General features: G+C 43.2%; 1 protein-coding gene across 10 annotated transcripts in view; it reads right to left on the bottom strand.

Annotated features, from left to right (window-relative positions):
* Positions 1-24,623, bottom strand: part of WNK2 (WNK lysine deficient protein kinase 2) — a 172,952-nt gene that overhangs the window by 38,376 nt on the left and 109,953 nt on the right. For 9 of the 10 annotated variants that reach the window (XM_074957804.1, XM_074957799.1, XM_074957801.1 and 6 more), the window contains 10 exons: positions 18,528-18,577; positions 16,504-16,669; positions 16,303-16,419; positions 13,892-14,059; positions 13,636-13,681; positions 12,188-12,301; positions 9,746-10,962; positions 6,789-6,861; positions 991-1,046; positions 229-911 (listed from right to left, as the gene is read on the bottom strand). In XM_074957804.1, the coding sequence (XP_074813905.1) occupies positions 229-911; positions 991-1,046; positions 6,789-6,861; positions 9,746-10,962; positions 12,188-12,301; positions 13,636-13,681; positions 13,892-14,059; positions 16,303-16,419; positions 16,504-16,669; positions 18,528-18,577 (2,690 nt within the window). The remainder of the gene's footprint in view (positions 1-228; positions 912-990; positions 1,047-6,788; positions 6,862-9,745; positions 10,963-12,187; positions 12,302-13,635; positions 13,682-13,891; positions 14,060-16,302; positions 16,420-16,503; positions 16,670-18,527; positions 18,578-24,623) is intronic. The other variant, XM_074957800.1, reaches the window with a different exon arrangement.

The following is a 24,623-nucleotide window of genomic DNA, read 5'->3' as shown; positions in this document are numbered from 1 at the left end:
AATACAAAGGTGCATAAAAAGAAAGGAATGATTAAGAAAAGTTGGGGTTCTGTAACTGTCACCATTGTGATTTGGGTTCAGTATGAATTTTGCAGAAAGGGGTGGCATTTTCTCTGAATGAGTTTACTCATTGCTGCTGTACACACACAGTTTACTATGTGTGGAGATGCTTTTTAGGTAGTTTAAACATTTGTCAAGTATCCAGCATTGTTTTAAAATCCAACATACTTCTCTCTCAGGTTTTGCAGTTCTTTCTTCATATCTGCATCTTCAAATTCCGAGTCATTGTCGCTGCTCATGTAGGATGACTGCGAGTGGAAGGATGTTATATTGATAGTGGGAATTTTTGTTCCCTGACCATTACGCGAATCAGGGCCCGGTGCACTAGTCTTTCCAGATCTTTGCAGAACAGAAGCTGCCTTTTTTGTGATGTCATTGGCTGCACCACTGCTCTTCAGGGACGGCTGAACAGCAACAGACTTCCTTTGGAGAGACTCGTCACCAGAATCACTGGACCCATGGTCAGAAAGGACGTCAAGAAAAGATGCCGTTTGCACTCGCCGTACTGATGTCTTTAGGTCAGGGCTTGAGGGAAGCTCATCCAAATAAACATCAGGTGGTGCAGAGTACCTTAAGCAGTGTGGCAATGTTAAAGTTAATTCATCGTGGGTACTGATCACTGAAAACCTCCCAATAGTTTTGGCTGGTGTACTATTATCATGCCCTTCAGACTGTTTTCCATAGGAACCAGGGTCTACAAAGTCATTCCTTTGAAGGTTATTTATCTCCCTATCTGTTGTAGAAGTCTGTATTAAGTTCTCTGTAGGTGCAGATGAAGTTTTGATCTTTGCCTCCTCATTCCTTTTAGAAGTTTCCATTTGTTCAGGTATGGTTGTTGATGCAGGAGCAACCTGGAAAAAGAATGAGGGAGATTAATTTTGAGTGTAAGTGTAGCAGACAGACATACAACTATTTATAGTTTCACATTACCTGAAAAAGACCTTTTGTTGGAACAGCAGAAGTTGAAGAAATATTTGCAGCTGAACCTGTTTCATAAATTGGAAAATAAAAATAATTAACTGAATACGTGTCTGAATGGAAAGGTTTTAGCCTAAAAAATGGAAAGCAATACTAGATCCAAAATTAAATAACATTTGCATCGGAACAATACATGATTCAACAGCAAATCTATATAATTTAGACCATAATTAGGATAATCAAATGCAAGATTTACTTAAAATATTTCAAAAGCCATAGTGCAGGTACTATAAAATATCCCTTAGTAGAAACTCAGACTCAGTGCAATGATCTGGGCAGTCTAGATAAAGACAGGTCTGAAAAAGTTCTGAAGACAAAAATGTAATTGTGTACTGTATGCAGAGCTCAAGTTACAAAGGTACTTTTGAGGTCTGCAACAGAGAAATAGTTGTCTGAACATGTAATTGAGCAGTGTGCATAAGGCAAGCAGGATTTGACCATAGCCGGAGAGTCTTTTTTCATATCTTTCACCCGGATCAAATTTGAACAACATATTGCTGAAGGTGGTAACTACAGACTCACATAGTGGTCATTTGGACCACAATAGCACTATATGAGAAGCAAAATATTTTCCTGATGACATACAAGATAGAATTTAACCTCCAGGCCATTATGCTTTTTCCAAGTTAAACCAATGAATGGAAATCTTTCAAGAATGCAGAGTGAACATAAGGTAAGAATGTCATTTTGCAGTTCTGAAGTCATGAAATATATGCATCTCTTTATGGCATATTGAAATTAATATGAAAACCTAGGGCAAAATTCCCCTCTCCTCCTGGTTTTAGACTGGTGCAACTTCAGTGACTTAAACGAAATTTCCGATGATTGACAAAATTCTAAGAATAGCATCAGGCCTCCTTAATATTTAAGTTAGGAAGGGATACTTACACTACGGTGATGGGGTTCTTTGAGATGCGGTACTCAGGGTAAATTCACTGAAGGTGCACACATGCCTCCTGCATGTGAAATTGAAGGTTTGTTTTTGGTTTTTTTTTTTTTAAATGGCAGTGTCTGTCAGGGCCACGCATGTGCCCTGTGCCTCCTGGTGCGAGGGCACAGACCCTTCCTTAGCTCCCTCACAATTCAAGGGCTGTGTTACCATGAGGACTCTGAAAAGCTAAGATGAAGGGCGCATTGTGGGATTCACACCGACTGCATCTCAAAGAACCATGGCTACTGTACGGTAAGTAACCAGTCTTTCTTTGTGAATGTCAGTGTGGAATCCTCTGTAGGCTACTGGTGAGCAGAAACCCCCCTGGACAGTGGGAACAAGGAGTTACAGCTGCATCAGTCAAACGGCAATTAAAGAACATCTGACCTGCCTGCCACGTGAAGGGTAAAATATTTCACAAGAGTCAGTGGGTTGCTCCATGTTGAATGATCTCAGAGGCTGGAACATTCCTGAAGGGGATGGAAGACGCTGCTTGTGTGCCTGAGGGCATTTGGAGATGCTCATGTTGAGATGATTTGGTATTTCAATGGGCTGGATATAGTCACAAAGAGGTGGTGAGACTGACTAAAGGGCTTGGTTTTGTTAAAAGTAACAGAACAAAGCTCCAGGCACATCTAAAGTATACAGCTTCTTTCTCCAGGCATTGAGTGCAACGTTGGGAAGAAGGCTAGCAAGGTGATTCATTGGTTCACATGGAATTTGGAAACCACCTTAGGGATGAACATGTGGTGTGGTCTCAACACCACCTTGTTCCTGTGGAAGGACGTATAAAGAGCTACCAGGGCCTGGAGCTCACTAAAGCTCTGTGCCAAGGTGATAGCAACCAGAAAATCCATCTTGATGGTAAGGCGGCGTGCTGAGCAGTCTGACAGGGGTTCAAAAGGAGGCTCCGTGAGTTTTAGGAGGACAGTGTTGAGGTACCACATGGGAGTTGGGTCGCTAACCAACGGGCAAGTATGCAGGAGGCCCTTGAGACATTTTGATTTCGTCAGATGGTGGGATTGTACTGAAGCATGGCACACTTACATTGCCACAAGGCAGACCTGGACAGAGCTAAATGCCAGTCCAGCCTGTTTCAGCTCCAGCATATAGTCTAGGCTCTTTGGTATCAGGATGTCTACTGGTTCTAGGTCTCACTGGGCTACCTGTATTGAGAACCTCTTCCTTTCTGAAGGGGAGATCATCCTAGTGGATGGTTTCCTGCTCTGTATAAGAATGTCCTGAATCTGCAGGGAGCAGTCTCTGTCAGCAGTGTTCAACCAGGCAACACCCAAGCCGTCAGGTGCAACAACCAGGTGCGGTATCTGAGCTTGGCTCTGAAATACTATGTCTGCGCAGACTGGGAGGAGTATAGGAGATTGCTTGGATATCTGCAATCGGTCTGACAGCCAAAACTATCTCTACCAGTAAAGGACTAACAGCGTGATTATAGACTCATCTCACCTGATCTAGGAATCAGTGGAAAGGCATATAGCTCGAGACCAATGGAGGAGAAAGGCATTTGGTAACAAACCCAAGTTCATGCACTCTCTGAAACGGAAGTTTGAACATTTGGTGTGGTCCTCTGTGGTACAAACAAGTCCATTATGCGAGTTCCCCATTGACTGAATATGATGGACTTTCAGAGTGAAAACTCATGGTTGGCGATCAGTTGTTGGCTCAAGAAGTCTGAGGTCGTTGCTGACCCCTGGTAGGTGAAGAGCCAACAGGGTTATCCCTGAGAGCTGGGAGGGTCCCAGAGCTCAGGCTGCAGCCCAAGCCTCTACACAGCAATTAAACAACCCATTAGCCCGGGCCCTTTAGCCCCAGTCAAGTGGTATGAGCCAGTCGTGGGTGTTTAATTGCAGTGCAGACATACCCAAGGAGTCCTAGTTGAAAGAACAGGGACAGGATGTAGTCTAAGGCTGTTACAGTCTCCTACTGGGACCTGCTTCTGATCAGCGAGTCATCCAGGTCTAGGTAGATGTGCATTCCACGCCTCCATAAATGCACTGTCACTAATGCTAGGCATTTTGCGAATACTCTTGGTGCTGTGGAGATTCCGAAGGACAGAACATTGCATTGGTAATAGTTGGGCCCCACTGTGAATCTTAGCTACTTTCTGTAGGCTGGATGGATAGCTATATGGAAGTACGTATCCTGCAAGTCAAAAGCCACAAACCAGAATTGTGCTTGGAGAGATGGAGACAAGTGTTACGGTTCTGAACCTGAGATGGCGTATGTATTAAATGAGTCTCTTCAGGTCTAGGATAGGACGAAGGCACCTTTTGTTTTTCAGAAAGAGAAAATACCAGGAGTAGAAGCTTTTTCCCCTGAACTCTGGTGGAAGCTCCTCTATGGATCCTAGACAGAAGGCTGCTTCTGCTTGTAGCGGTCTTTTGCAAGATGGGTCCTTGAAGAGGGACGGGGACGGGATAAAGGAGTGGAACTGGATGGGATAGCCACAGGTAAAATTTCTAGCACCCATCTGTCAGATATCATGGTAGACAAAATGGGGTAAGGCAGCTTCTGAAGGCCAAGCTCCCTGGACTGGATCTGATGTGGCTCCTGACAGTCCTCTATAGATTGTTGTTGGGTTGTAGGTGAGAAGTGCATTGCTGAGGAGGAGGAAGGTTGGTGTCTCTCTGCTGTACCCTGGTCTCTTTTTGGCATGGTACTCAGGTTGCCTGGAAAGGTACGATGGTGTAGTCTTTGGTTAAAGATACACATCCACAATTGGTCAATTCAGTCCATAGCAGAGATGTGCTCTTGGATTCCTCGAGGATGCTGAACTCTCACATAGCAGCCTCTGCAAGTAAGGCCTTCTACCATCTTGGCTTGGCTAGGAAACGCCATCCGATCTTAGTGAACAAAGACCCTCGGCTGGATTACAGCAATGCTATATTCATGAACATGCTGACTTCAGCATTAAAGAAACCGCAACTAGTTCAGAATGCTGAAGCACATCTTACCTCAGCAACACAGGCTACCACAACCACGTCAAAGGACTCTCCACTGACCACAGGGGAGAGGATTCGCTGCTTGAAGATGGAGAAAACGTATGCCCCAGTGATAGTGAGAAAGAATATGCCTCTTCCAGGTGTAGTGCTGAGGAATATGGGTGCTCTCAGTATCCGAATCCGTTCTGGTACCATAGGGTGCTTTGGCACCAATTACAGTCCTGGCTTTGCCAGAGATGCCTCCTCTGAAGTAGGGGTCAACACTGAGAGGGGCTTCACTGGAGCTGGATGCTGGAGGACTTTGTGTTATAGGCTGCTCTGTATAACCAGCTCTCGACAACAAGCAGAAGCTTTACATGGTCTGTCCTTGTGGGAGGACACCGAGCTCCGCTTGGAGTTTATGCCTCTCTGTTTGGAGCCACTCCTCTTGGTTCTGGAGGGATTGTTATTGGTGCCAGGTCTTTTCTCTGCACTGTCTTCTTCACAGCGGTCTTTGGTGTGACATGTCTGCTAGACACAGTGCTGGATGACACTGGCTCTTTGCTAGCCCAACTCTGGAGCTGGTCCCCTCAGGTTCTGAGGAGACCCTCATGGATTGCTCCAGGAGATGAAGCTTAAACCTGATGTCTCATGACTTACGCATCCTAGTGGAGGATGCAAGGCACACTGAACATCTGCTGGGTATAGTGAACTCACCTAAACAGCAGGCACACCAGCTGTGTCCATCTTTCAGGGTAATTAGTCCAACAGGGCTTGGAGCCTGTAGGTTTTGAGGCTGGCACGTCAAGCAGCTCTGTTTGCGTGTGCATGTAAGGGGTCTGTACAGGGGAAATCTGTCAGTGCTCGGTCCAGACAGGTTGATATATATCATGATAGTCGTATGTCAGAGTCAGAAGAGTTGTGAAGATTTGTAGTAAGTTTTTGTAGAAAATTTAGCCAAAGCCAAGAACTGACGGGGTCAAACACTTCACTGGTTCCATGTTGCTGCCACTGGTGGTAAGAAAGTACCAAGAGAGGGTTGTTGCCACCCCATCCTTTATGCCCTCAGAGAGAAGCATGAGAAAGCACAGGGTGCATACATGGCCCCAAAGGACACTTATTAAAAAATCAGCATGTGCATCTACAGTGGGAACAATGCTGACACATACTTGAAGAACTGTGTGTTACTCTAACACATCATCATCATCAGCAGCAGGAGCTAAAGTCTCCAGAGTGCTCCGTCCTTAAAGGGGACAAAATCTTCCTGGACAGGTAAATCAGATTAGTTCCACATTCTGAACAATTTTAATATGGACTGCTGTGAAAAGTGTCATTGAATCCATCAACAGCTTAGTTGGAATGGAGTATGCCTGCCTTGATAGGCCTTCATGGTCATCCTCAATGATTCCTCGAGAACGCTACGGACCGACTCTTCTCTGCAGAGCCCACCCAAAATCCTGCTACCTTTAAGAACTCCATCCAGTGGGGTAAAGGAGATCTGGCTGGCTTTCTGCTCAGCCTGTGAACTGCAAACTTCAAAACACTATGGGAAAAGTGCAGTGTCTCACATGAAGGCCTCTGTACCTCACCCACCTGAAAGGACCTGCATTGCTTATTTACAGTATTATGTTTAAGTCTGTCCATGAGATTGTTTGCTTTTTGTAAGTTTGATAAAAGTGACAGCAGAGTCAGATTTATTTTTTGTTTTGTCACAGCACCCAGCAGCCCAAGCCAGGTTCAGGTCCCCATTGTGCTGGGTGTGGTTGTGAAGGTTTCCCAAGGAAAGTTAGTAAAAAGGGTGCGTGAGCAAAGGGGCCCACAGGATAGTACAGAAATAGCATTGAAGTTACCACTGACAGCTAGTTTGAATTGTTAACTACCTTTTCTCCTCATCGACCCACCTCTCACTTCTGAGGAGCTGACACCGATGCTAGTCGTTTCGGACTTTTCCAACTTTAAGTAAAAAGAAACAAAATATAAAAGTGAATTTCAGTTTAACACACCCCCAAACAGGGAAGCCAATATACAGTCTCTGTCTCTGGAACTTGCTTCATATTTACAGCATATCTTAGCACAAAGTTATTTCGTACAGGAATAAGTATTTTACATTCCTAGCGAAATTTGCCACCCATCTTCTTTTTCAGCCACACCATTCTTTTCCGGGGAGGGTGAACGAGGAGGAAGGTTTTAGAAGATTGCAGCATATACTAGTATGGAACGTTTGTAAATATGCACCAAGTTTAGCTATTCAAGTACACACTTATAAATGAGTATCTTGTGCTTTTTCAACCAGATTACATCCTAATACATATGAAATTTCATTGAAAAGTTAAGTAAATTACAATACAAATGTGTTATGTATCTGTTTTATTCTATGGCACACAATCTAATTGGGAGCACTCAATATTATGATGTTATTTATAATCCCTTCTATGGAGAATGAGCCTTCAGTACTTTAGAAACTGGCTTAGTAACATACACAGCATACAAGGATACACCTTCATCAGTTGCTTAACTGCAACCACCTCTCTGTTGAAACATGGCATGGTTTTAATATTTTGTACAGTGAATCCAATTGAAACTACATGGGGGTCAGCTTTATTTTTGGTTGGGGGGATATAACCAACTCCAGAGTACTGCTTTCCAATTAGGTTAAACATCTCTGATCTAGCAGAAAGTGATAGGGAATTTGTAATGATCCTAGAGCAGTGGTTTTCAACCTTTTTTTCATTTGCAGACCTCTAAAAAATTTCAAATGGAGTTGCGGACCCCTTTGGAAATCTTAGCCATAATCTGTGGACCCCAGATTGAAATCCACTGTCCCAGAGCGTTCATAGCCTCAGCGTCTCATCTGAATGACTGCATCTCGTTCTACTCAGGGTCCCTTGTCGGGACACTGAATCATTAATGATCCAAGCCGCCTACGGAACCACCAGCACCTTGCAGCACTGAGGCTTTTCCACAGCAGTCTGCCAACAAAGTGGTGACATAGCCTTCTCCTGCTGAGCTTATGAAAGGAGGCAAGATCCCATCTGGAAGCGGTATAAGTTTTATGCTAGAGAGTATTCAGCACTAGCTGGAGTGTCTGAGCAAAGTGAATGCCCACAATATGTTTAATTAGGGTTTTAAATTAAGACTGGTTTCAGAAGGTAGCTATGATGCCCTTGCACAAATGTTATACAACTGGCAGGCAAGCAAGCAAGCATACAAATCTTGTGTTCTGTGCCCTGGGGGCAACTCACTTTTAAAGTGAAGGCACTACAGGCCTCGTCTAGGACCCAACATACTTTAGCAGTCTGCTAGATCTCACGGAATTAGTCACAGGGGCATAATGGAAGGCAAGGAAAGACTTTTATTATAGCTAGTAGCACGATAATGTATACTAAGCACATTTATATTTATGGGGCACAATAACTGACCTGACTCTAGTTAAGTTATACATAGCTTTTCAGTTCCAGTTCACCTATTAATTTGACATTTCTGTTACAACCATATTGCTAGTATCTACATTCACTGAAAAATAAGTGTGCAGAAGTGATGGAGGGCAGGTAGTCAATTGAAATGAATACATGGAAAATGATCTTGACAAATTGGAGAGCTGGTCTGAATTCAACATGATGAAATTCAGTATAGACAAGCGCAAAGTACTGCACGTAAGAAGGAAAAATCCAGTTCACAACTACAAAATGGGGAAGACCTGTCGAGGTGGCAGTAAAGGATCTGGGGGTTATCGGGGACCACAAACTGAATACGAGCCATCAATGTGATGCAGCTTCATAAAAGGCTAATATGATTTTGGGCTGTACTAACAGGAGTGTCATTTGTAAGACACAGGAGGTAACTGTCCCTCTCTACTTGGCACTGGTGAGGCCCCACCAGGAGCACTGTGTCCAATTCTGGGCACCACAATTTAGGAAGGATGTGGACAAATGGGAAAGAGTTCCGAGGAGATCAACAAAAATGACAAAAGGTTTAGAAAACCTGACCTATGGGGAAAGGTTGAAAAAAACTGGGCACATTTAGTCTTGAGAAAAGACGACTGCAGGGCGACCTAATAGTCTTCTAATATTTTGCTAAGGGCTGTTATAAAGAGGTTGATGACCAATTGTCCTCCATGTCCACTGAAGGTAGGACAAGAAGTCAGGGGTTTTATCTGCAGCAAGGGAGATTTAGGTTAGATATTAGGAAAAACTTGCTAACTATAAAGGTAGTTAAGCTCTGGAACAGGCTTCCAAGGGAGGTTGTGGCATCCCCATCATTGGAAGCTTTTAAAAACAAGTTGGACAACCCCCTGGCGGGGATGGTCTAGATTTACTTGGTCCTGACACAGTGCAGGGGGCTGGACTTGATGACTTCTTGAGGTCCCTTCCCGCCTGACATTTCTATAATTCTATGCATGAATGAGGAACAGAAAATAATATACAGAGGCCAGATAGTGGAAAGAGGGTGATGTCTGCCTATCAAGGCTTAGATAAATGCTCAAAAAGGAGTAACCTCAGTTATCAACATCACTATGAATGTATTTAACATCCTTAAACCACCATGACATATCACTTTTCCTCAGCTCTCTCGCTTTAGAAACAGGATTTAAAAAAAAGAAAAGAAAAAGACTGAATTGAAGGATTATACCAATTTTTGAACCCAAGAGCAAAGTTTAGTTTTCTCTAATGAATGGCTAGTGAAAAATTGTATGAGTCAGAATACATGTGACAAATTGAAAATAAAAGCAGTGCTGCACTATGGAAAGCAGTAAACAGAGAACCCAGACAGAAAGTAAGCTACTACGGCAACAAGCAATATAGAAATGCTTATAGATAGACGAATCTGCATATCCTACCATTGGCTCTTGGATTCTGAACTCTGTTCTGCTGTGGCCAGTGGCTGTAGCATTGTTCAGCATGGCAGACATTTCCATGGCTGCTGGATTTATGGGTATAAAAGGCACAGTCACAGCCTGACTAGCCAATACAGGGTAAGGTGGCATTTCAGAAGGTACAAGTGACACAAATTGATCCTGAGCAGCATTAGCATCCTGGCAGGTTTCTGGGACATTAAGGCCTGGTTCTCTTAAATCCAATACAAGTGTGGGAATTAGTTCTTCATTAAAAGGCGGTAAGCTAGCCAACTCGCTCTCCCCATGCTCTAAAGGTACAAAGCTCTCTGGTGTCCCTGCTGATGCAGAAGATGTAGGAACACACTCTTGGTACAGCAAATTGCGCAACTTCTCATCGAGGCTTTTTATTGTGTTGTCAGCAAAATCAACTCTGGGTGGCCCTTCTCCATCTGACTCTACTGCACAAGGTGGCTGCAGCAGACCCATGCCAAGGCCAGCGCAGGTGACAGGCTGGGACTGGGTCAGCATTATATGTTGCTGGGATACAGCTACCGGTAGCTGGGGAGGACTTTGAAGCTGAGAGCCTGTCAGATTTAGAGGATCAGAGACAATACCCCCAGGAAGCAGCTGGTTCACCAAGGAATGCTGCATTACACCAGGCTGACTGGCCTCTGACACATGGTGGATTTGTGGTGCAGGCTGGAGTTCCAAGACGACGGCATCAGAGAGAGCAGGAACGGGGCAGAATTCGGCTCCTTGCGCAGGAACCGTTAGAATCGAGCTGGGTGGCCTGACAGTACAGCATGAGATCTCCACATCGGGAAAACAAGTGTCTTCATCCGTCTGCTGCAGCGTTTGCAGGGAAGATTTTGGAGCAAGCTGAGCATCAGAAGGCTCCTCTAGTGAAGCTGCATTGTGGGCAGAAGCATCAGGCTGACTGGGCATTACCAGGTGTAGTGGAGGATATTCTGGTTGACCTACATTAGCAACAAACTGTTCTGGGACATATGGAGCAGTTCCTGGTAGTGTTGCAGCTAAAATTTCTGCCTTAGTCTGTAAAACAGCTGACGACACTGCAGCAGGAACTTGTGCCAAAGGACCAGGTGTTCCACAGGGGCTGTCGTATACACTTGTTTGACTAGGGAGCTGGTGACAAAACAAGACACTAGGTGTGTCTGTCACGGCAGAGCTCATTTGCTGATCATCGGACTGTTCAGGATCTATAAGGAGTAAAAACACCAATTTCACCTTTTACAGGCTATACAGAATGAACCATATAAAGTAACTGCAAAATTTCTTAGTCAAGTTTAAATACAACAGGCCCTGAACTGCTAAATGTTTTCTGTTAGAAAACTAGTAACCCAATATTCAAAAAAGGACCGCAAATTGCAGACTACAGAAGATATTTCTGTAAAAAGGATGCAGCCTATGATAAACAGCTTTGAATAGAACTTAAATTACACACCTAACTCTTAACAGAGTTTAAGAACACTGGGACTTTTCTATAAATAATCAAAAGACCATCTACATTTTAGTTTAAAATTATATGCTCACATAAAATGTGTGATCCTACAGAAAAGCTCTTCATGCTGGATATGATCTATCCATTTTGAATGGGTACTGTGTATTGCACTCCATTGGTCATTAATAGTAATAATACGCTATTTATGAACTACCTTGTTTCAGCAGCGTGGTAAATTGAGGTTCATAAAAAGGTCCATATCCTCCATGACTTTTTAGACTGCAAATTATGTGGCCGATACTGCAGGCTCATTTTTCATTTGTACAAAGTTCTTAAAATTCAAGCACCTTTTGGGGCAAGGCTCCCATGCTATTCTGGACTACAGTGGTGCTCCCCAACTTGCTACCCCAAAATCCAGGGCTGATGAACAACTAAGGTAAGAGCTGCCCTAAGCCAAGGAAGACACACCCATGAATGATTCCTTCTTTGGCTGTGGCCTCCGAGCGAGCGGTGATGGCGAAGATCAAAACCAGAAGCAGGCATCATTTTAGCTGATTATTTTGGCGTTATGTGTAATCTGTGAATAACTTTTAGAAGAAGAAACTTATTGCAGGAATTTGTTTGGCCACACAGCTTTGCTAACAACTGAAACCAAGCCACCATACTTCCTCTGCAAGATTAGCCTATCTGGTTACCCCCACACAGGTGCTGTGGACGGCAGCAGTTTGAGGTGCAAAAAAGTAATTAAAGGAGAACTAACAGTGCCTGTGTTAGTATCTTTGGTATCCTATACTGGTCAGCTCGTGAAGCAACACCACACACAATACTCTTCAGCCTCTGCCTCCCACCATGTTGCAGCTAAAAGGAAACAATCATGATGAAAGCATGGGAGGGTATAGGAAGAACTGACAACTGCCTCTAAGACGACAAGGTCGATGGCCCGTTCCCTAAGATAAACGAAAGCTTTAAAAGTTCATAAATACCTGGACCTTCTGGCTGTTTACTCTGAGGAACTGCTGGGGAGAATTCTGGTACTTCCTCAGTAGGGTTTTCCACAACAGGGCATATAATAAACCACCTTTTTCCAGTATGTAAAACTAATTGTGAAGAGCAAAATAAAGGGTTAACATTGTATTTGTTTTGGAGCATCTATACAGTACTTTAAGAAGCTGATAGGATCCAAATCAGACTTATTCTTGATGTGAAACTCCCACATTTTAGGAAGAGGCACGCGTCTCTACAGTATTCATGGAGATTAAAAATAATGATCTTACTGGACTCCCATAGCAAAAAAGTGATCTTGGGATGGAAAGAGTCCTCTGCCTTACAAGTGACTGTATTAGAGTGGGACCCAAGGCCAGATCCAAAGCTCACTGAAGTTGCTGGAACGACTCTCTTTGATTTAAATGATGTTTGGCTTAGGCTTAAAGTGAATTAATTGTACTGTAAAGAAGGTATTTATAATAGAAAAACTGTTTTTTTGGTAATGTTTTTTGCAACTTACTTTATCTATTTTCCTACATAGGTGGTGTTTTTTTACTACTGCTCTCCTACATTTATCTTGAACTTTTACGTCCTCATTTAAATATATCAAATTACTCAGTTTTCAAAATTCTATTTACAAACCAATAAAGGCAAACAGTATACTTTAAGAGTGGCCAGCAAGTGTGAACTATCGAAGAGAAGCCAGGCAGACTGCGGACACCATTGTTTGGGAGGGACACCATTGTTTTCAGTCACTGAAGTATGTTGTGCGGCCCCAAAGAGGTTTTACACACACAAACTCAGAAGTGCCTGGCAAATAGAGGTGTGTGCAACACATGACCACATATATGTATATGACACATACAGTTTGGAAATGAGGTTTAAACAGGATATGGTTTTATTCCCTTCTCCAGTTTAGAGAGGGAGTAAAAGCCCACACTGATACCTTCCCCTTCTCTGGGAAAGAGATAATATACCAAACACATCCAAAAGAATAAGACTTCTCACTGGTAAGAGAGTTGGTTGAAACTTCCTGGTTACCAAATTCAATTGCATCTGCAAACATTAAGGCTGGAAGAGCCAATCTCTGTTAACTTCCTTTTGCAAGCTTAGTTATTGTTGAGAACAAAAGAGTACATTTATGAAAGTCTCATCTCTTCCTGCTCAACCCCACTTCCAGTTTGGAGGTACCGGGGATCATCGCCAGTTTGTAAAATTTGCATATTTCCAATACACCCAAACACTGGTTTAATCTATTTTAGCCCTGGCACTTCAAAGCTGCTAACGGCAACTGTGGCTTTTACCAGGCCTATATTTTTAGGATATATTCCAGTCACCTGTAACTGGTGGAGTTATTTGGAGACTGCTAAACTTCTGGACAGTCTAATCATTACCTATTCATTGCCTGATAGTTCGATACTCTATTTGTATTCAAAAGCACTTTTACCATTCTGCTGATACATTGGTGTCTTCACTTGAGATTGCCGGTTCTCCTGTTTAAAACAAAAAATATGTTTTTAGACAAGCACTAATGCAGGAACATTTTTCTAAGGAATATTTGTGTTGCAAATCTTACATGAGAAGAGGCTGTAAAACAAACTTAAAATACAGTAAGTAGATAAAGAAAAAAATCAGTTTTGATATCAAGAAACCCTCATTTATTAATTTTTTTTTAAAAAAGACCCAACACACAAGATTCTTACTTCATTCATTTCTAGTCTAGAGGCATCTTGCTGGGGACTTGTTCCCTGATCAGAACTTCGTTCTCCTTCTGTATCTTCACTGAGCATATCTTCTGCTTTATCAATAATATCTTTCATTTGTTCAATGAATGTCTCTTTTTCAGTCTGCAATATGAATTCCTTCTCTACCTGTAAAGAGCACATTAAGATAAACCACTAATGGCTGTAGGTCAGTACTCACTGTATGGTCTTAACTAGCTGGAAGTTTGCATCTGTGTACGGAGAGCAAGTGCATCATTCTTCATGGGAACTAGACCCTAAAGAGACAGTATTCTTATCTGGCCTCCAGCCAAACTGAATCACCCCTCTCACAAAAAATTAGTCGTTCTCTGGGCCTGGTGAGTTTGATGCAAAGTGATCACCTTGCTTGTGTGTGTAAGAAGCATTGTCTTGTTTCTCATTCGCCCCAAAAGACAGACTTCGTTACAGTAAATAGACATAAAAAAAGCCACCCAGAGCCCCATACCTACAAAACACAGAGCCTGGCTTGCAGGTGTGCCTAATGCCCTAAGTTCCCATGGATTTCATTTGGGACTGTGGAAGCTCAGCCCCCTCTGAAAAATCAGACTCACTGCATCTGTGATCTAGATCAAAACCAGAACATAGTACAGGAACGACGTGCTCCCCAAACCATGCAACCTCAGAAGTGGGGAGGTTTTGTTGGGGCTAGCATGGGAGAGAAAACTCTTGGCCCTTTTAAGGACTGCACCCCCACCACCCCTGCTTGTGGACTTGAGGAACAGGGCGCTGGGGCTCATTGGTTGCACAGGGTGCAGCATAAGCCTCTTGGTTCCCATGCATCCAAGGGAGGGCTTATAAGCCCTTCCCCCTCCTAGGGAACCATGCTCCCCATTTGCCCTCTCTGGGATGAGAGCAGGACCAGGTTTGGTCCTCTCATCCCAGAGAGGGCAAATGGGGAGAATTTGGGGAATAGTTGCCTTTTTGCAGCTAGGAAGAAATTATTCCTCACTCCCAGATTGGCTGGGGGTGGGGGGGAGGGAAGGAGAGGGGGTGTACACCTTCCTCTCAGCGGCCCGGGGACTGGGCAGGAAGGTTTGGTTGCAAAATTTTGTTGCAAGCTGTTAGGAACCCAGTGCAGGTAATTCTTCAACAGGGGTCTGGTCCACTGATAAGACAGAACTGGAAGAGGATTAGGAGAAAGCATCGCCTAAAAAGCTGGGGCTCCTAATCTTTGGTACAACAAGGTGACAACCCCTCTTCCCCACCCCCTTAATCCTCCTACAATGAGAGGGCACTGGTGTTCCAGCAGTGGTGCTGGGATAGGTGAATAAGGGGAGGGGCCGATCTCAGCCCCCCGTCAGGTGACCTGGGTTAAAGTAGGAAGCAGAGCCTGCGCTGGATGCGTTATTGTCTGATAGTTCCCAGATGTGTTATTAAAGAAAGTTGTGACCTGTATAAATCACATTTCTGGGGTCTTGTCCTTCTTCCTGTGGTGTCCTGGCCAATCAAAGTCGTGCTTACTTTTCAGATGATAAGCAGGGCTGGTGGCACCACCTGTTAAGGTTGCCTGACATGTCCTATTACAAGACCCTGCTTTGAGTGTTTATAGCTTTTCCAAACTAACTGATTGGGCTAAATTTTCCAAGCTGGGCGTCTTTTGGAAAATTCTAGCCAAAATGGTCAATGGTTTCTGGACAAGGAGACTGGGACTTGGATGAGGAGCCAGGTTTGGGGAATAGCCAGGATTGGGACAAGGTCAGATTGGAGAGGATTCAAGGCAGAAAAATCTGTGTCCATTGGCGCACACTCCCTTCGAGAGCCTGGACTAGAACCCAAGATTCCTGAGTCACAGCTGCCTTCTGCTGCTAGCAAGTATCTGTGAAACCCATTGGCAAAATGTGTCTCTCATACCTCTCTAGTGCTGAGCCACAGAGAGGATGACAACCTACTACTGCTATCAATTACTTTAGTAGCTCAAGTGGCAAAGGTCTGTGTGGTTGATCTAAAGATGTCAACCCTGCTGATGATCCATGTGCGTGTCAATATGATGCCACATGATGGAACTGTTTTTTTCAGTTTATGTTTTTTAAAACCTAGGAAATTACACAAACTATGTTAAAAGAACATTATTAAGGTTGCAAAAAGTCAAGCCCTCAGTAGTTAGGAAATGCCAGAATTAAGGCTGCCTGTGCCACATTCATAATGCATAAAACACAGGCTTTAATTATATGATCTCATATTATTTTTTTCATAGCAATCTTAATTTTGGCATTCCCTAGCTTTGGAATGCTTGACTTTGCAGCCTCACTAATGTTCCTTTAACACATTGTGTGTGTGTAATATACATATAGCTTTATGCAACTCAAAATTTTAAGTGTCTTTTCAAAGTTTCTTTGCAAATAAGGTCTTACCATGTAAGTAGCAATTTCTTCTGGCGCATCACCATCTAAATCAAATTTAAAAGTCACCATTTTGTGATTGTGTGTTTCCAGCTGACATTCCACCATCTTATCCCCTGTGTTGCACACCTATAAGAAAAGAGTAATGTTGATAATTATTTCTGGCATGTCCAAGAACAGAAGTTCAGCCTAAGACAAAGAGGTTGTACTTGCATTTAGAATGGTCAGCTTTGGTCTGCTCGACTTCTCCTGGCGTGATCGAATGCGTGTAGATTTCTTATGTTTCTTTGAAGGCTTCCCTTCTTGCTTTCCACTTCCAACCACTCCTTCAAAGCTGTCACTCATCTCTTTACCTGAAGCAACATCGGGACTCATGTAGCTTTATAACAGGGAAGGAAAAAATACCCACACGGGATGTGGATGTGGAAAGAAGAAGAAGAAAAACAGTGACTACAGGAAAACAGGGGATCCGTTTTGTAATAAAACTTTTGAGAGCAGCATGGCTGGCCATAATTCAGCAAGGTCCTTAAGCATGAGCATAAGAAAGCACATGATGTCCCTTGCACAATTAAATCAGGGCTTTAATTTCCACTGAGAATAGCTCCTTTTCCTCAGGGGCCCTTACAGTCTGTCTTTGAATTGCAAGGGTCCCCCATTTCCCCAACTTATTTTCTTACCCTTCTTCAGGTTCTACTCTCCAATGGCGAAGGTACATATGTGACCTTCTCTAGAAACCATCACTTTTTGTCAGTCAGAGACGCAGGGAAAGGGTCACACAGGAGAGTGACATGAGATACAGAATACAACTTCTGCAGCTGCGGGCCATTTTACAACCAGGCTCTTGTTCTTAGTCTATGAAGGTGCAACAAAACTCTAATGTGGAGAGAGGACTGCAGGGCATTGCTCTGGGATATGTTCTGATGCAAGCAGCTTTTAATGTTGCCACGGCTAGGAAAATTAGTTTTTCAAATATAGCTAATGAGGGAAAAAAAATTTGAGAGCGATTAATCACTAAATATTTGGTGTCCTTTCCTATAAGAGACTGTAGGATAGCATATTCACTAGGGATGAGTGAACTCACTTTGCCTAATTCAATTATACCCAAGAATTATAGGTCTGAAAGTTACTGGAACCTGGAAAAGGTAAATTCCACCTTCCATGAAACACAAAAAAGAATTGAGCATGCCACAGAAACACCAGACACAGAGTTAGTGTCCTGAAGCCTTAAAAACGCTACTTTGCCTGCATGAAGGGAAGACAGAGTTTATTTTCCTTCCCTAGAGCCATCATGGTTTTTCCAATGGCATTCAGCCTGTAAAGCAGAATACTCCTTGCAAGTGAGAAGCAGTTCTAAGGCTCTCGGCCTGTATTTACTTGTGTCAGCCTCGCTTTTTGGTGAGGTAGAAATGGGGGCAAAGGGAAATGTTCAACTCTGAATACACAGGGCAGGCTTCCCCTTATCTAGAAAATGTGTTCTGGTTAAAATATAATAGCTTGAAGGTAAAGATAAACGTCACCCCCACGAGTTTGGGTCCTCCCTCAGGCTCAGATATAAAAGACTGGACACTAAAACATGAATTAAGGCAGTCAGCCAAATACAGTAGAATTACGGTAGCACCTTAAGGCTCCAACCTGTATTGTGCTAACCATGCTAAAGACAGAGCTGGCTTGGTCTATACATTAAATTAATAGAATTTTTGCTATACTGGTATAGTTAAAAGCAGGATAGTCCACCCACTAGAATGATTGCAGTTATATTAACATAGAGGTGCCTAATACTGGTATTAGCTCTTGCTGGGTGGAAATGGGAATAACCTCCAGTGGTGTAAGGCACCTTTATACCAGTATAACTGCACCCACACTAGGGACTGTGCCACTTTACCTACTTTGACAGAAAAAAAAAATCATACACCTAACCAAAATCGTCAAATAGCACCACAGTTGTGTGTAGACCAGGCCTAAGACAGAGTTCCTGCTCCAAGGAACTTATGGTCTATTCAGATAAGATAGACCAACCCAAATAGCTAAACTTCATGTATGCAACTTGTTACTTTCCCCAAACCTATCACTTACTACCTCCAATCTGTCCATGTGCTACCAACCTAACACTCCCACCCTACACTCTGCTCCACCCCATTACAAAAGACAGAAATTCAGGCTCAGGGTTGTGAAGGGGGAGAAAGAAAAAGCTTCCAGAAATAAAAAATGTTCACATGCTAGAGAGATTGTAAGGATACCTTTCACAGCTCAGTGCTAGCGTCTGCTGTTTTTCCAGTATTGCATGCTCCTAAAATATAAAAAGAAGTAATTTAAATAGAGACATCAGGCAACATTTAATATATTGTATTTGCATAAGAAGAAACATGACACTTTGTAGATCAAGATTTTTGGTAGAACAGTTTTGGGGCATTTAGAAGGATATTTTCTGAAAATAAGATTTTAATCCCACACCATTTTGTTTAACTCATTCTCAGAACTTGGAATGCCACTAAATTGTTGCTTTTGTCGCTAGCATTTCTTTTGGAGCACAAGCCAATATGGCTGTTCGTACACACATGGCTGTTTGTTAAAGCCCACTTTTGGAATAGAGTTTGTTAATAATTTAGTTCTCCCATTGCTCACTCGGCAGCAGAAGAGCAGAAAACAGAGAAGACCTTACATAAATCAGCAGTTTAAAAAGAGCTCACGGCAATCGAACAGTGTTAGTATATTTGGGATCCACGTCATTACCTACCTGATCTTATTTAAATGGATCCAAAATTTGGCCTAACCTTGTTATTTTTTTGCAGTATCCTACAGTAAAAAAAAAAAAATGCATACAGCAGCAACGTTTAATATTTCCAGTATGTTTTGCTTATGCTTGAAAGTGCATGATGAATTTGGAAGAAAGGAGAAAAACACTGACATACTGGGCTGCCTACCACCCTCTTCTGCCTGCTCTACAACAGATAGATTTTCCTTTAAAAACAGTTCCCCACTCTTGCTATCACTGGTTCAGCTTCACAGTGGCAGCGCTAGTAAAGACACCCTGCCACCGGTCTCCAGGGCTCTACATGTGAGGTGGTGTAGGCCTAGTCTGAGCAGACTTAGAGGAGATGATGCTTAAAGCACCAGTGGTTGCTGGAGCCCTCTGGCACTCCCACCAATGGAGATAAACTGGTGGTAGCAACAGCAAGACACTAACCAAAAATCCTAGTGTAGCCACATGTTCAGGAACCAAGTCAAACCAGATGATCCAGCTGTCCCTTTCAGCTTAAACTCCATGACTCTAAGGGTATGCCCGCACACAGAGGTGCCAACTTTTCCTGGCGCCGGTGGGCACTAGACCCCACCCGCCCCGACTCCGCCCCTGCCCCACCCCCTCCTTGCCCCTATTGGACTCCTTCCCCAAATCCCCACCCCAGCCCCACCTCCTGCTGAGTGTGCTGCGTTCCCCCTCCCTCCCAGTACTTGCCACGTGAAACAGCTGTTTTGCAGCGGCAAGCGCTGGGAGCTAAGGGGAGAAGCGGGGACGCGGTGCGCTCAGTTTAGGGGAGGTGAGCTGGGTCGGGGTGGGGTGCTGCTGGTGGGTGCAGAGCACCCACCAATTTCCCCCCGTGGGTGCTCCAGCCCCGGATCACTATGCAGACTTTCTGACTTGGGTCTGCGTCCATACTGCAAAATGATAGGGCGTGGATACAAGTCACAGCAGGACTTGGGTTCTGATCCACCTCCCTCACAGGGTCCTATGATCTGGGTCATGAGTGCTTGCTGACCTGAGTCAGATTGATGTGTGTGTGGACAGAAAGGGGCTTGGACTCAGTGTAGACATATCCAAAGTTCCCTGAATCCTTTATGACTGCCCTCTAATGGAACGAGAATCTGCATAGCAAAGTTAAAATCTGTAAGCCTCTAAAGGATACCAAGCTCATGTTGGCTATTGCTCATGGCTCTATAAGCCAGTTGTACCAAACCTGACTGTTTTCTCAACAGAATTACAAAATGAATGAACAATGAGATCACAGACACAACATATTTAGATTTTAGTAATGCACTTGGATCAAGTGTTTTACAAAATCTTAGTTGCCTGATCAAATCAAAATGGCCAGGGATTTGAGTGCTGTCACATGGATTCAAACAAAAGATAACGCCAGAGAGCAGTGTTATGGCAAAATGATAATGAAATGAATTGTTTTGAATTACAATATACGAGTCTGATATGAAACTCTCCTTACAAAAGGTTATACCTAAGAAAACCGTCACAAACGTATTTCACAGTATCTGACATCAGCACAGTCATCAAGGGGTACTTGGATCAATTTGACCCTTATGTGGATGGGGACTCACAAACAATCCAGCTCCAGTGGACAATGATTATCGTTCAACCTAAATGAGGAGTTCCTTTGTCTTGCAGAGCAGATGGACAACAAGGGCTAGCACACAGGCTCACGTGAACAAACCTGTGCCCTGCATGGAGAAAAGTAGAGACACGTGATAAGGGCAGGTATGGCTTTAGGATGGGGATTTCCCAGGGGACAGTACAGGGCAGGGAGGGTTCAAGCAAATCTGGGGTCCTTCACAGTCACTCAATTGGGTCTCCAAGCCTCAAGAATCAATGTGCAAATCTTCCCTCCAAACCGCTCTTCTCCATTACGTGGGGAATGCAGGGCCAAGGGAGCTGATCCCATGAAATGAGAATGGGAACAGGGAGTTTATCCAGAGCTACTGTGTGTGAATGGAGTTGGGGAAATAGTGGATGGGGGTTTCCAAGGACATGATAAAAAAGTAAAGAGATATCCTTATGCCTCAGGGGCCTCTCGTTGCCATTTCAGTTCTCTCAGAGAAGCTTGTACTTCACATCACATTACACTACAGCAATACACATCACACCCATATTTCATAGCTCCCAGAGTGGTATAGAACCCCCCCAACAGACACTGCAGGTGTAGCAGCATTGTCTATAATGGTTCTGGTGCTGGGTGTATGCAGGACCCAGAGTGGGCAGGAGGAGAAACACCCAGAATCTGGGAGGAGTTGGATACAGCTGGGATTTCAGATGGGTTTTTAGCAGGTGAAATTCCCATGTGCACAGATTTGCTGATTTTGCTGCCAATGTTTGAGATCCAGGACTTGTGTGAAAGCACTGGGTTGGAGAAAATACCACAAGTCTCCATGTTGCTAATTTCTCTAACAAAAAACACACACACTTCAAATCCTTAAGGTCTTCCACTGCTTGAAGGGGCAATGGAAATTTATCAAAATGGGCGGTGGTCTCCAGAGGGGTGCCATAAAGTTTGGCTGTACATTCAGTCTTACTTAACATCTGCACTGATGATCTGGAAAAGGGGCTTAACTGTACCTTAATGAAATTCTCAGACTGTTCAGTGCCAAACTGGGAAGAAGCTGCATATACCAGAGAGGAAAATACAAATTGACAGCTAAAGAGCTTAGAAGCATGGGCAGAAAGAAAGATTGAACCTGGAAAGGTGAAAGCCATTGCTTCAGGGGAAAAGATCCTCCAAACCAGAAATGCTCCATGCAGGACAGAAACCTGGAAAGCAATGGTGCTGAGGGAGATTTCAGGTTGGGAGTGGACAGTAAGTCAGATATTGGTTTGCAATCTGATATAACAGCCAATGCAACTTTGCTTTGCATAATAATATGCATTACAACACTGAAGGGAAGGCAATACACCTCTATAAAACTTTGTCAAGCCTCATAGTTAAACAACTGAGTGAGGTCATTCAAAGGAAAGCCAAAGTAGTGATTACCAGGAAGGAAAAAGTAATTGTGTTACAAAGAAAGACCAAGAGAGCAAAAGGTAACTTTGCTACATGACTGCTAAGAAGGGACATTTTTGGCAATTTTTTTTTTTTTTTTTTTTTACCAAATATGATAAATATTTACCAATTTTTGAAGAATCTAAACCATCAGGAATGGAGTGAAATTCATGGCAGTACAGAAAGATATTACACTAAAAAGTAACGGGATGGGGGAAAAAAGATTTAGGCTGAACATAATGAAGAACTTTTAGACAGTGAGATATTAGATTATGGAATAGTTTTTCAAGGCAAGTGGTGGAAGCCCCACTGATGAGACATTTAAAACAAGACTGAACAACACACTGGATGGCGCTGTACGGAACACTCCTGCACTAGCCCAGGGGCGATGACTTAATGATCTAGAAGTGTAATTTCCATACAAATTTCAAAACTATCTTTGCATACCCGTTCAACTCAGGATGAAGGGAGTACTTGAGAGCTGAGTTGTCCAGGTGTCTTATTACTCCAATAAATGACATTAAGGAGACATTTCCCAGGTTAACAAGTATAATATAGGTGTCAGAGTGGTATAATATATAATCTCCAGCTATATATGAAATAGTTGCTAAGATGATGGTTCAGCCAATAAAATATAGTCTAAGATAAGGGGCTCCACAGAGTGAGCTTGGATAATGGCTCTTGTGAAACAATTTTATATCTATAAAGGAGATTAGTGGCAAGCATGGTAAATCGTTTAGGAAAAAGTGTTCTACCTCTTGAGTTGACTCTGTAACCGACTGGATGGCAGAACATGGAGCCTGATGCCCCAGAGGCTGGGAAAGATCTGGTTGAAGCTGCAGAAGACCAGTAGGCTGAATAGGCAGACAATGATCTATGGGCACTGTTGCACTAGCTGCAGCAAGGTTGCCATGAAGTTGTGAAAGACTTTCTGGCCCGAGGCAGGGAGGCAATATTTCAGGTTGCAACTGCAAAGGCGATGGCATAACTATCGAATGCTGCATTGGTATTACAGGCATCTGGGTTCCAATTTCCAAACCATATTGAGGATGTCCAATGATCTGTTGTAATACAATAGAGACCTATTAAAAACCCCTCTGTTTAGGGTGTTCATGACTCATTCAAGTCAAGATGCAAAAGTTGTTTTTGCTAATTAATTAAACCTATGCTGAGAACATCTCTATGTTTTTTGTTTATGGGACATGGAAAGAAGAGAGCCATAAAGACTTGTTTTCAAAATACTCAGAGTTAAAATAAAATCAGAGGCTGCTACATATATAATTTCTGAAGGTACAACAAAGAGCATGCATGTCTGAGCATTTATGTACTACATGTGTGATTATTACTTTCTTAATGATATTTGTAGGAATCATGCAAAACTAGGCTGGATCCTGCTTATAATTTCAAAACCCTGCTTATATCCCATTTCCTTGAACACTTGGCTCTATTTCCATAAGCCTAGGGTGTGTACATGGAGAAAAAGATGACAATACTTAACAGAGTAAACAATATTCAAGTTGGCAGCGTCTGATGACATTCATCCGAGGGTACTTAAGGAGCTAGCTGAAGCAACCTCAAAACTGTTAGCAATTATCTTTGAGAACGCCTGGAGGATGGGGATGTCCCAGAAGACTAGAGAAGGGCAAACATACTACCTGTTTGAAAAAGGGGAACAAAGAGGACCTGAGGAATTACAGACTGTCAGTCTAACTTCAATATCTGGAAAGATACTGGAACAAATTATTAAACAATTAATGTGTAAGCATGTGGAGAATAATGGGATTATAAGGACTAGCCAGCATATATTTGTCAAAAAGAAACCATGCTTAAGAACCTAATTTCCTTCTTTGACAGGATTACTGGCCCAGTGGATGTGGTGGGAAGCTGTACATGTGATATATCTTGATTTTACTTTTGTCACAGTCCCAATGACATTCTCGTAAGCAAACGAAGGAAATGTGGTCTAGATGAAGTTACTCGAAGGTGACTGTACAACTAGTTGTAAAACCATACTCAGACTAGTAATCAATGGTTCGCTGTCAAACTGGGAGGGCGTATCTAGTGGGGTCCTGCTAGGGTGACCAGACAGCAAATGTGAAAAATCGGGATGGGGGCAATGGGGTGTAATAGGAGCCTATATAAGAAAAAGACCCAAAAATCTGGACTGTCCCTATAAAGTCGGGACATCTGGTCACCCAGGGGTCAGTTCTGGGTTTGATACTATTCAATATTTTAATTAATGCCTTGGATCACTTGATAATTGCCCCGTTCTGTTCATTCATTTCTGCTCCTTGTTTTGGACAGGTCCTCGGCATGCAGCAAGAAGGGCTGAAACCATCGGGACTGCTGGGGGCGGAACTGTTTGGTTTTAACTGCCGGTGTATAAATCCTCAGAGATTGAAGGGTCACCCTTGGATCTTTCATCTCATCTATTTTATTGGAAAAAATGTGAGGGGCCTTCAAATGGGAGGTCTCAAAAAGTCTGTTGCACCTCTGGGTGGAAGACTTGATGACTGCAGCCAAGATGAATGCCACGCAGTGATGGCAGAAGCCATAGCTCGAGCCACAGAGTCT

Source organism: Natator depressus, chromosome 7 (assembly GCF_965152275.1).
Source record: "Natator depressus isolate rNatDep1 chromosome 7, rNatDep2.hap1, whole genome shotgun sequence".
NCBI classification, from domain to species: Eukaryota; Metazoa; Chordata; order Testudines; family Cheloniidae; genus Natator; species Natator depressus.
Note: the sequence above shows the minus strand (reverse complement) of the source record. Positions and strands in the feature narration are given on the sequence as shown.